This window comes from Tauraco erythrolophus, chromosome 13, assembly GCF_009769465.1.
Source record: "Tauraco erythrolophus isolate bTauEry1 chromosome 13, bTauEry1.pri, whole genome shotgun sequence".
In the NCBI taxonomy this organism is placed as follows: Eukaryota; Metazoa; Chordata; class Aves; order Musophagiformes; family Musophagidae; genus Tauraco; species Tauraco erythrolophus.
The window spans coordinates 14,988,508-15,002,090 of NC_141477.1; the positions used below are offsets into that span (position 1 = coordinate 14,988,508).

Here is a 13,583-nt window from a genome sequence, read left to right on the forward strand (position 1 = left end):
GACCTGATCTTCATAAGAAATGTCTTCCGTAATCTCCAGTCTGTGTGTTTCTGAGGTGAACAATTACATAGAGCAGAATAGAACATATGCATATTTACAGGGATCTCTCCTTCAAGAGGGCCCGATTTCGTGTTCAGACCATCTAGGCAGTGTTTGAGAGAGCTGTAGATACAGAGCTCTTCTGTCTCGGTGCTTTGAAGCTGAAACGGGTAACCAACCTCTCTAGATACGACAGTGAAATAGTCACCTTGGATTAAGGTTGCTGGCAATCTTAAAAAGCCCTTATTGGGCTTCAAGTGTGATCAGATGCTACTTGCTTATAAACAAGAGTTAATAGAAACATTAAACAGTACGAGCTACTGTGACCCATGTCTTCAGAATATTAAGCACATTTTAAAATTGTGGAAGACCATCTAGTCCTCTGCTTTCTGTAAAATATTACCTCTTCCAACCAATATCTTCTGGGAGCAGGTTGTTTGAACTCTTCAGCATTCTACTTTCATTTGGTCATACTGTGTATTTTTAATTTATTCCCTTACTTCTCTGGCTACCATATATTTATTGTTGATATCATACTCAGTTTCTCTTTAATTATTCCATCTGCCAGGAGAGTGTGATGCATTTTAGGAGCCGTGTGGTTTAGTTGTTTAACCTTTGAGTTTTGTAACTGAATGGGATGACATATTCTTCATTTAGCAGAACAGGCTATGAAGAATTATATACTCCAAGTGATAAGCTTGGAACTGCTAAAGAAATACCAAACTCCAATTTTTTTCCTCTCTCTAGTCGTCTAAACATCCATTAGTCTTTTGAAGGGAACTCATAAATCCTGCAGATTTAGTTTATCTGAAACCAACTCTAACAGTTGTCCTTCCTACTAATCATGTTTTATATCCATTTTATATTTTTCGATATTCAATAAACATGTCTTGCGCTTACTGTACTTGTTAGAAAGTGTCTGCAGTATAGGCTGTATGAAGACAGTTATTAATCAGCCATTTCAGATGGCTGTTTGGTTACTTTAGTAAGTGTATTCATTTATCTTTTTTATGTTTTCTTCTTTGTTCTTTCCATTTATCTAATATGGAATTTCCTTTGTTCTTTTTGGTCTGTTTCTACCAGGGTATGTCAAAAAGGAATTTAAAATGTAACGAATGAAAAAAAAAAAAAGCAATAGCTGGAAAGAAAGAGAAAACACCACTCTTTAGGCTTCGTTCATGAAAGATCCTTTGCCTTATGTCCTCTTAGATCTGCATTAAAAAATAATGATAGAGTGCATTATCTAGCAGTGCTGCGTTAAAGCAGTAGATAATTTACACATTAAAGTGAGATATAGGTTTAAAAGTAGGAGTATAGGGTTGAATTAGAGTTAAGAGTCAGAATGATGTAGTCCTGTGTGAAGAGAGTCTTGGTTTCCTGAGGGCATTGTCCTTCTGGTGTGTAATGAGACTTGCAGATAACAATCTGGGGCTGTGAACAGATCCAGGTACAGCGATATGTTGAGAATAGCACAGCAAGTAATGACACTGGGGAAACAAATGAATGTGTCTGCTAGATAAACAACGTCAGAAGTTCCTGTTCATCACCAAAGTCCAGGCCTTGAAAGATTAATATTTCCTGAAAAATTCTGTAGTGGGTTTGCGTGGCAAGGTTTTGGTAGTGGGGAGGGCTGTGGGGATGGCTTCTGTGAGAAGATGCCAGAAACTTGCTCTAAGTCCAATAGAGCCAATGCCAACTGGCTCCCAGACAGACCTGCCACTGACCAAGGCCGAGCCCATCAGCAAAAGTGGTAGCACCTCTGTGATGACATATTTAAGAATGGGAAAAAAACTGCTGCACAGCAGCATCCAGAGAGAGGAGTGAGCAACAACTCTGCAGACACCAAGGTCAGAGAAGAAGGAGGATGCAGAGGTGCTCCAGGTGCCAGAGCAAAGATTCCCCTGCAGCCCATGGTGAAGACCATGGTGAGGCAAGCTGACCTCCTGCAGCCCATGGAAGTTAACGATGGAGCAAAGATCCACCTGCAGCCCATGGAGGATCCCACACCGGAGCAGGTGGCTGCACCCGAAGGAGCCTGCGACCCCATGGGAAGGCCACACTGGAGCAGGCTCCTGGCAGGACCTGTGAACCAATGGAGAGAGGAGCCCACGCTGGAGCGAATTTACTGGCAGGACTTATGATCCCATGGGGGATCCACACTGGACCAATCTGTTCCTGAAGGACTGCACCCCATGGAAGGGACCCACTCTGGAGCAGTTTGTGAAGAACTGGAGCCTGTGGGAAGGACCCACATTGGAGAAGTTTGTGGAGGACTGTTTCCCCTGAGTGGGACCTCACACCGAGGCAGGGAAAGGGCATGAGGAAGAAGTGGCAGAGACAATGTCATGAACTGTCCACAACCCCCATTCCCCATCCCTCTGTGCCACCTGGGGGGAGGAGGTAGAGAAGTCAGGAGTGAAGTTGAGCCTGGGAAGAAGGAAAGGGTGGAAAGAAGATGTTTTAAGATTTGGTCTTATTTCTCATTATCCTACTGTGATTTGATTGGTAGTAAACTAAATTAATTTCCCTAAGTTGAGTCTCTTTTGCCCGTGAAGGGAATTTCTGAGTGATCTCCCGGTCCTTATCTCGACCCACAGGCCTTTCGTCATATTTTCTCTCCCCTGTCCAGCTGAGGAGGGGCAGTGATAGAACAGCTTGGTGGGCACCTGGTGTCCACCCAGGGTCAACCCGCCGCAGATTCGTACTTTTAGAAGATTCTTTATCCATGCTACGGTCTTACTTTTATGGGTTCACATATTACAGGGAGGCATCTGCCATGATTTATCAAGACATTAATGACTAGTAGTTATGTGTCCAGATACTTCGTAACCACTGAGCTGCCCGACAACAGAGGTCACCGAAAGACAGATGTCTTACAAACCAGTTTAAAGATCTCCTTGCACTTTCTCTTTTTAAGAGCACCAGCAGGGCTTCGACCCTTCTGATATTTCCACATTGATATTATCGTCCCCTCTTTAAAATTCCTTATACCAGTAGGCTTCCATGATTTACTGGTAGTCTTCAAACAAAAAAAACTTCCTAACAGAACATCCATTGATTGCTGCAGTTTTTTAAAGACTAACAATAAAAAATCATAGACTTCAGTCTCCATCAAGGCAGAAAGGAAACAGTAATTGCAATTTGTGAGCCTCCTGCCGTGGGTGAAGGAGCTCAGGCTGGGAAGAAGGAACCTCGGCAATATTAGCGGCTGTCACAGCGGATCTGGGCGGGATGTGCCGATTTGTTCATACATGATCCTCTGATAAGAGAATTTGTCAAGGTGAAAAGATGGATGCGAGATAGAAGGGTGCCCAAAGGAATGTCAGCTTTGAGGAGGACCACCAGATAAAAGTGTGAATGTATGGGAAGCTGCACGGGAGTGTATTTGGTGGCTGCTAGTCATGGCTTTCTAGTTAGACAGCCCTCAAAAGAAGAGACATTTTCTGCAGAGATGTAACAGCAAATAATACGGTTTCTTACTCCACATGTTTCGCCATATCCAAGTCTTGTACTAAAAAAGAAAAAAGTAATATGAGTATTAAAATAATAATATGCATTATTCAACTCTTTCTTCTGCCAAAGGAAAGGAAGGAGGCAGTGGGACAGCCATATCTTTTAGAAGTTTCCTTCCCCTTTAACCAAAGGCAGGGAGCAATGCTGTGATTTCCCTGTATTTAAAAAAAAAAAAAAAAAAAATGGGGATATGAATTACCAGATTCCTAGCTTGGAAAACGTTTGCTCTGCCTTTAGATACTAACAACTGTGAGGTCCCATCAAGCTTCAAACAAGCCCCTTGTCTTCTTGCTAGTCTCCACTCTGCATTCTCAGTTTAATAGGGTGGGGATTGGTACTGGCCTCAAAGAAGATCAGTGATACCCCAGATCAATAATGAAACATGAAGGACTTTTTCTCAGTTTTCAACAGTCTCAGAGCTGAATTTCCCTTTCACCTTCTGATTTAGAATCATTTAGAATTATATGGACTAATCAGCGTGAGACAACGTGCAAACAAAAGAGGACATGAAAGAGCAGCTGACTGCCAAACTTCATGATGGATGAGTCTGAAAGTTGTTTGTTCTTATCTAGCATCACAAGAAGGACTGATACGTACCTAGATGGAGCATTCATCAGTTTACTTATCACAGATTTGATTTTGCTGTTGTTTAATTGAAAGGGAGTTTTTCCTGACGTTGCTGAAGGGTAGAATCAGCCCATTGTGTATAAAATTAATTCATTAAATATATTTCTGTACTATCTTTTTGTTTCAGAATGCTTGAGGATGATCTGAAACTCAGCAGTGATGAAGACGACAATGAACAGGTAAACACATCTGATATAAGTGCATAGACCATATAATCTGACCAAGCTGTTTCATCAGTTGAATGTGATTGTGTGTTGGTTTACTATATTTGCATCAAAAGCGTATTGGGGTGCTACAGAATCCATTACCTTACATCTTGTCTGTGCACAGAACCTTTGCGGGAGGAAAATAATTTTTTATGAAGGAATACATTTTGTCAGTTTTACTGAATTAACTTTGTGAAGTGGGTTAAGCTAAATAACAACATGACTTATTAGCCTTGGAATAAAAGACTGTACATGACATCACCCAGGAGTAGCTAATGTGCTCTGAGATTCTGTCCTCTGTTGTACCAAATTAACTGTGGAACAGCCTCCGCTTGCTTCGCAATCAATTTCTAAAACTGATGACCGTTTTGGAAGTGAGTGTGAAATGGCCACATTGGACCGCTATCGAGATGCAGAGCTCGTTTGCACTTTGCAATTCATTTATACAATTGCACCTGAGAAGATTGGGTCTGTAAGTTTTGTTCCAGTCGGTCAGTAAAGGACTGGGAGTCCATAGTTAGTAATCCAATGATTCCTATTTGTGAGAGGGAAGACCCTCCGTGTGTAGCTGTAAATCAATACTGAAAGTCTCTCAACCTACTTGGGATGTTAATGAAGAGTCATTTTCAGAAAACTGGCTCATGTCATTCTCTATCCTTCCCACTTTATAAATATTTATGGATAATGCTGGGAAATGAAACTGGTGAAATTCATATTCTCCACATTCTCATCAAAAAAAAAAAAGAGACTGGGTTAAATTCATCTTTCATGTTCCTTTATAGATGCAATAGGTTCAAATGTGTAAACATCTGCAATAGAGAGGAAGGTAAGGCTGTAATTCAGCGTAAGATCATCTGTTCAGCCTGGGAAATGTTAATTATAAGTCAATCTTTCTTTCTTATTTATTTTTAAACCGCCTAAATGTTCTCCTTCAACCTACCTAATCTGTCTTTTAGGGTCATACAAGGAAAGATACTTTCTGGTGTCAGTTGACCCCTCAGCCATACAAGTCAGTATTTTTTAGCACCGAGATAAACTTGCACCCTCTTCTGAAGCCAAAAGATCAAATGCCTGTACTTGTGAAATGTGTTGTTGTACAAACATGGTGGCTTATGAAACCAGCAGGTTTCCTGATCTATTGGAAACTTACCTAAATAGTCCTGTAAAAGGACATTGTGATACTGAGATGTCCAAAATATAGAAATGGAAATATATTATCAGGTGGGAGTTACTTTTATTTTCCTAGAGTAGTAGTTTTCTAATGGCTTAAGTAGAATTATTCCAAATTTACACTTCTAAGAGGAAATTGTGTGTCATTGCTGAATGAAGAAGCAAATGCCGGGACCAGTGTTTGCTGACATCAGACGAAAGCCCTCACTAACTTGAATAGGTGTCATCTGTCATGTTAATCCCAAGCAGGAAAGACATGGTTATGTCTACACTGCACAGTGGAGTATTGATAGCTCTTAAAATATCGTTGCTGTCATTTGGTACATGCATGTCTCTTACCCAAAGGCAGCGTCATGCTCATGAATGGTGTCACATTGGTCCCAGCTCAGGGGCTACAGCCTGAGTCCTTGTATGGTGGTGAGGTGCTCGAGCTGTAGGAAGCCTCAGACCATCAAAACTCCATGTGACTTTCCAATAATACCAATCACTGCGTAAGCTGCAGACAGACAAGAGAGCATAATAAGGACCGCTCATGTAGTTTCTCAAAATTTTATAGCACATAGAAAATGTAGGCACAAATACAAACTGGGCACAGAGTGGGTTGAGAGTAGCCCTGAAGAGAAGGATTTGGGGGTGTTTATAGATGAGAAGCTCAACATGAGCTGGTAGTGCGCTCATGCAGCCCAGAAGGCCAACCGCATCCTGGGATGTATCAAGAGAAGCATGGTCAGTAGATCAAGAGAGGTGATTCTCCCCCTTTACTCTGCTCTTGTGAGACCCCACCTCAAATACTGCGTCCAGTTCTGGTGTCCCCACCATAAGAGAGACATAGATTTGTTGGAGCATGTTCAGAGGAGGGCCACAAAGATGATCCAGGGGCTGGAGCACCTCTGCTACGAGGACAGGTTGCGGGAGCTGGGATTGTTCAGCCTTGAAAAGAGAAGACTTTTCGGGGACCTAATAGCTGCCTTCCGATACCGGAAGGGAACCTACAGGAAGGCTGGGGAGGGACTTTTTACAAGAATGTCCACTGATAGGACAAGGGAAAACAGGTTTACGTTGAAGGAAAAAAGATTTAAATTAGATTTTAGGAAGAAATTCTTCAGTACGAGGGTGGTGAGACTTTGGAATAGATTGCCCAGAGAGCTTTTGGATGCCCCCTGCCTGGAGGTGTTCAAGGCCAGGTTGGACGGAGCCTTGAGTAGCCTGATCTAGTTGAGAGGCATCCCTGCCCATGACAGGGAGGTTGGATTAGATGATCTCTGAGGTCCCTTCCAGCCTTTGCCATTCTATGATTCTATGATTCTATGAAAATGTTTTTCCTTTTGTCAATGTGAGCTACATCTCACTCTGAGTGATCAGAATTTATTCAAATCTTCTAAGCTCTCCCAAATATCTTCTTAAGAAACAGATTATGGTCTGAATATTCAGGGATTCCAAACATGCATGCTTCCGATCACATAAAAAATACATGAACTGGCCAGACAGGAAGCACACGTATTTTTTAAATGCCTTGCACTTCAAGGGAAACCTTCACCTTTCCTACATTCGGAAACCTTGTGATTCTCTGTCCTTTTAGACTTTTGGGATTTGTGCACTTGTACAAGTTACCAAGTGAGTTTCTTTGGACTGTGATGTGCAGGAGGTCCAATGAGATGTTCATTGCAGGTCCCTTCATACTTTCCGTCTATAAAGCTTTGGACCGTATTGATCTTTGCAACAGAACATGAGGCAAGTTACCAGTCACTCCACTCCAGCTGCAAACTCCCATCATCACTTTCTGGGCCTCGCTTGGAGAGACCGCAGTTATCGCCTGCATCTAACACGTGTAAACACAGCCCACAGTGTCTTCAGTGTAGACACTCTGGAGCTCACCATATGACATGTGCTTTGTCCCATAGACAAAATGCTGATTCTTGTGTCTCGTTGCGGGTGATTTGGGATTAAAGATACACAGAAAATGACGGGTTAGATCTGGAATCAATTTTCATTTACAGCTGAGAAGCAGTTATTGATGCTGTGCTCACAGTTCAATAAAAGATCTAAAGATATAGACCTTGTGTTTCTCTTTCAATATAAGCAGCATAATCAGTCTCAAATGTTTTTACAAAGAAAATTGTATTGACAGTTTTATTAAAATTGCTGTCTTTAAAGTTTTAAGTTATCCACAATTTGACCTACTTGAATGGTTTTTAATATGCACACTGACCAACCCAATAGATTTTTGTGTCACATATTTATAATATCAGGTACACATCTGTTTAATGTATTACTTGAGAGATATTGTTACATTTAAGCATTGCCTGGATTGTAAACTCTTGCAGTATTGTCACTGAGAGAAATGTTGGCGCACGCATCGCTATTGCGTTCAGAAGTCCTACCGCACAATCGTTTTAGATTGGCTACGAGAGTCAAGGCAGATGACAGACATGTTATTAGTAAAACCATTAGATGACAAGGCATTTCAGAGGTGCTAATGTTAACATTCTTCTGTGAGGAAGGACAGAGCTTTTAGATGGCTTTATTACTCTGTTAAAAAAATACATCAGAAATTAGGAAGAGTAGTGAAGATTTTTAATTAGTAGCTCGGTTCAGCTAAAAGAGCTTAGATAAAACACAGGTTAGTATTTTTGTTCTTTAAAGCACCACTGTATAATTCAAATTAGCTTTGAGCTCAAAGCCATCCAAATGAGTTGTGCCTGGATACAGTATGTTAAGTAGCTGTAGTGTACCCAATTTTCTTTAACCAGCTCCTCTTTGTTCTTCTGCCTAAGGAATAGTCCTGTTAACCTTTGAAACGGGTACTTAATTTAAAGCACATTGCTGGCATTTTGTGTGTTTTTGAACCAAAGAAACTTTGATAGTTGTTACAGACCTGCTCCATTTTCAGTATTTTACGTATATAGTGGTTTTGGCAGAACAAATCAATAGGATGTTTTTCTGTTCTATGTGATTTTTTTTCTCCTTCCGTTAATAATTGCCACTTTATTGCCACTTCTCTGATAACCATACAAACTCAAGACATGCGTATAATCCATGGCCCTGCTCTGTCATTTGTATTTTACACAGACATAATTCTTTTTCACTAGGTTAGCATTAGGTAATTACATACACAGTGTTTGACTTTGTAGCTGAGTCTAAAAAGGTGATCAGCCGTAGACTGAACTTTAAATTCTTATAGTGCATACTCACCTTTCAAAGCCTTTACTCAAGTTAAATTTTTTAGAAATTTATGAAATTCTAAGACACAGTATGCCTTCATCATACCATGTAAACACCTTTTAAAGTGGAACAGTGACCATTTTCCTTGTAACAATAGATATCCTTTCCTGTTGTAATTTTTCCCATTTTTTTAGCTGGATCCTGAACAAGCTGTTTACCTCCCCAAGGTTTCTCTACATTTCCATTTACTTTGTTATCAGCAGAAAGGCTGAGGAACAGCTCTTCAGTAATGACATCAATACTGCACACACAGTGAGAGAGGTCATCTTGTCAAAGCTATAGAAAAATCAGATGGATTAAGATGAAACTAGGTGCAAAATAACTTTGATAGAGTCTTTTAATGTAAACAGTTTATCTGTCATTGGGTTCCATTGAAATCCCAGAGCGATGCAGCATCAGTTGTAGCCACAGCAGCGTATGTTTTGATAAAGAACCCACATTCCAGTGTTTAAGATCTACAGTCATGGTTTATAATTGTAGGGAAATGTTTTCATTAAGCCATTAATGGAAACAGAAGCTATTAGGATAATACAGTCATTCTCCAACCTTGTCAGTCTATAACCATGAAAAATCCTTTTGTGAAGATACATCTCCTCTTGTTACCTCAGTCCCTTTTAATTGATATTCAAATTATTTTATTCTGCACAACACTAGTTGAAACAGCCATATATCGTCAACTGTGTAAAATGAATACTCCAGCTTCCATTAGACAAATCTTCGGTAATAAGAGATTTGATGGCTGAGAAGTCTAAGGTCATAATTCACATGGTAGTGACGTAGGTTCATATCATATATTTGTTTATTATCAGCAGAAGCTTTCAGTAACCGCTCTGAGATCTGGACTGAGCTTGCTGCAGTTGTGAGCGAAAGACGTGGCACGCCGCTAAAATACATAGTGCTATCAAAAGCTTGTAACTTCTTCAAATTCACAGAATCTCGTGTAATTGTTTCCGCACGTGTTGTTATTGTGGAGGTCATCCATCAGTGAGGAAGGGGATTAATACAACCCTCAGGACAAATGGTTGCTGTAGAGTGCACAGTACTACAGATCAACAACAAGAAGTTTGCCCCTGCAGATTGCAGCCATGCTTTTAGCTGGGCTCTGGGGCAGCAGCTGCCCGGACCAGCACGGGAGCTGGAGCAGCCCCATCCCTCCCACTGACTTGCCTTTTCCATGGGTTGCTGGTACGTGCTGGCAGCTCAGTGTCTCAAAAACCCTCTGCTGCAGTAGAGGAAATAATGCAGGAAAACAAAATACTGGCAGGCAGGCAGCCCTAACACAGGGGGAATGAAATGCCTTAGTTGAAAAGAAGGATTAATACATCTGCAAGAAGTCCTCTCCTCACTTCCCCACAAATAAGCAGGGACTTCATAGCCCATCAGTGCTCTCATAAACAGGTGCTTCTCTTGGGTTTAGTTTTCCATGGTACCAGCCTGACGCAGCCAGGCTGTCAGCCGTACCGTAAGACATCATTGACCTGAAGGAGAAGCTTTAAAAAGACACGATGCCTCCATCACTAATTAAATAGAGGTGCGAAGGCCAGTTTTTCCTCAAGACGGCCATGAGGACCAAACGCTGGAGATCTGCCAGCCTTTTTGAGGTGGGGGGGAGAAGGGAGATGTAGCTTTCAGTCCACAGGATCGGTCGTGTACTCTGTGTATGTGCATGCTTGTGCACACATTTTTTTTCAAAGGAGTCTTTATTATAAACATGAAGGAAAAATATATTTCCCCAGGGCCTCTTCCTATGTATGCCACTTATGCAAAATCCCTGTATTGTTTTGGCAGCAAGCAGAGGCAGCAGCAGGTGAGATAATTGATTGACACCAGCATTGTTGTTGTTAAGAGAAAAGCCAGACATGACCATACTGTCCTATAAAAATAAATCTGAAGTCTGTGATATCTGTGGGCCATCTCAGTGCTCAGCACTCACTAATCCGACCACATAGGAAACATTTATCTCCTTTTTCTCCTCAAAAGGAAAGTGTGATTTTTATCATGCATGCCTTGTGAAGCATTTTGGGAAAGAAAGTGTCTGGCTTTCTTACGCTGGCCATCTGCAGTGTCGGTCTTTTGTAAAAGCCCAAGCAAACGTCTGTGAACTTCAAAATCTAAATTCTTGGGAGTTTTTCACACTAGTAGAGGATAGTGGTAGTGCTGGCTTTGAGACTGGGGGAGTTGCAAAAGTCTGAAGGGAGGGACTCATAGGTGGCCAGAACAAGTGTAAAGGAGGTGATGAAAAGGGCATGATAAATCCAGTAATTAGCTTCTGTCAGCTAGAATAAGGGGAAAAGAAGTGAAAGTTGATCTCCCCTGGAGGTATTCCAGAAGGAGAACAGTAGTGAGAACTAAACACCTTAATTTTTCTTACGATGAATACATCTGCCACTGCAGGGTTTGCTGGGGTTGGAGGCGCTCCATTCTGTGCCCTCAGGATGAATCTCCCCAGAACAGACCTTCTGCCCACTCCTAGGGACAGGTCAGGACCACAGTGTGACAGTGCAGTTGATTTGGGCAGGGTACTCTCACAGGGAGCGTGTCTGCTTCACTAAATTACTGATTTCATGGCAATACTATTAAGTATAATTTTTGGAGCTGTGCAATTTAGCTAAGTCATCTGAGCAATGTGCTAAACCAGACCAAGGTCAGCAAAGAATTATTTCATGTGTGTTTACCTCTGTTACCTCTGCTGCCTGTTCATAATAGATTTAACGTTCAGTATAGATGTAATGTTCAGTATAAATTAAAATCCTTGAAGTCTTTAGTTCTGCACAGGAAATAAATGGGCGACATGAACAATAGTAACATCAGTTCACATCTTCCCAGCACTGCCACTGCTGGTACTCTTTGACTCTGCCCTTTTGCTTCTCAAGTCTAGAGAACTCTTCATTGATTTAAAGTAGGGAAGAGACTAAGGATGGGTTGGACTCCCGAAGGAATGAGATAAAGGCCTTTGCTGCAAAGGAAAATCTAAGGGCATAAACTGCAAATGAGCAGGGGTACAAGGGGCTGTTTCTGAGGTGTCTGCCTATCCTCCCTTCCATTTCGACTCAACAAGTTATGACTTGTGTGAACGCTGCAAAAGTAACAATCACACATTGCACATTAAAAGTACACCTCAGTATAAGACCTCAGAATATCAGCAGTGTTCAGGTCCATTTCAGGCATGGAGATACAAAGAGTTACTCTCCTTTTGTTAGAACTGGAAAACTGAGGAATACGCAGGTTCTGGAGACTGCAGCTGCACAATGAGGTCGCAGGAAATTCTTTGAATCTAGCCTTTCGCTGCTTATTTCTTGAAGGAAGTTTAGAGGAGACTTTTTGTTCCTCTTATGAATGTCTCTTGACCTTTTCTCTGTTTCTTTTGCCTCCTTAAGATTTTTAATCATGTGATTAACATGTTAAAATGCAGCTATGGAGTAAACCGAACAAATAATGGATTTTTCTTTTTAATTTATTAGCCATCTGGAGTGTTGAACCAAACACACATTTTAGAAAAATCATCAGGAAATAAGAAGGTGACAAATACTGGGTTTTATTCCTAGCTAGATGTTTTATATTTTCACAATAGAATTATCATCTGCTAAGCCTAAGTCATTTGCAATGAATTTGGAACAGATTATTTGCTAGGAAATGATGATTCAAACCAGAATTTCAATTTGAATTTTTTTCCTAAACATGGACCATTCAATACAATTTTCCCAACTTTTTCTGTCACCAGGACTGTGTATTTGTTTTTCAAATAAAACAGTTCTTACGAAAAATGAAGCCTAGCTCTAGCCAGGAGTTCTGTTCTCTGCCACACAACTCTGCAATGACCAAGTCAGTTGGTTTTGTCAGAGCGTTCAAATCATAGAATCATAGAATCATAGAATCATAGAATCATAGAATGGTTTGGGTTGGAAGGGACCTCAAAGATCATCTAGTTCCAACCCCCCTGCCATGGGCAGGGACACCCTCCACTACACCAGGTTGCCCAAAGCCTCATCCAGCCTGGCCTTGAACACTTCCAGGGATGGGTCATCTACAGCTTCTCTGGGCAACCTGTGCCAGTGCCTCACCACCCTCTGAGTGAAAAATTTCTTCCTTATATCTAATCTAAATCTGCCCTCTTTCAGTTTGAAGCCAATTTAAAAGCCAACTTAATTTAACATTTAAATCAACTAGACCTCATAAGACATTGATTAACATTTGTAAAGCAACTTGAAAATGTTTTGTGTGAATACAGAAGTTGAGTCAGTAGAATTTGTAATGTCCTGCTACAATTTCTTCTTTGTTGGCTGGAGGAGAAATTAGTACAATTAGCGACTTCCAAACAAAAGCATTTTTGAAAGAATCCAGCGTATGTGAAACTTACTGGGGAAGGAAGGCACCATTCCAAGCTTCTTCTCTCAATGTACGTTGTTACTCAAGTCCAGGCTGTGCCTAAAATAAGTGTACATGTCATGTGAGTTATCTTTGAGGTAAGTCTGTTTGCTCACAGACAGCCATAACAGGTTGTGTTGTCAAGTTCACTGATCCGCTGAGTAAGCTGAAGTCTGTGCCCCAAAAGCAACCATGTTCATAGTACCCACATTAGAGAATTTAAAATCAGCTCAGGTGTGTGTACAGAAGCAACAAGTACTCCTCAGAGGGCAGCATGCATTCAGTGTGTGTAGCTCTTTTCTCCATTTCTTAGAAAAATACAGAATAGTCCTTCAAGAATGGGAAGGGACCATGTTTTTCATTGCACGTTTCCTTGTTTTGTTTTCCACCTTTGGCCAGGGAAATGTAGAGATTTGGGAAAAAGTGCTGACTGAAGCCGAA

At 41.1% G+C, this 13,583-nt stretch overlaps 1 protein-coding gene across 1 annotated transcript in view; it reads left to right on the forward strand.

Annotated features, from left to right (window-relative positions):
• The window catches only part of AFF2 (ALF transcription elongation factor 2), a 337,798-nt gene that overhangs the window by 245,444 nt on the left and 78,771 nt on the right, over positions 1-13,583 (forward strand). The window contains exon 8 of the mRNA XM_086619910.1: positions 4,307-4,358. Coding sequence (XP_086476036.1) covers positions 4,307-4,358 — 52 coding nt within the window. The remainder of the gene's footprint in view (positions 1-4,306; positions 4,359-13,583) is intronic.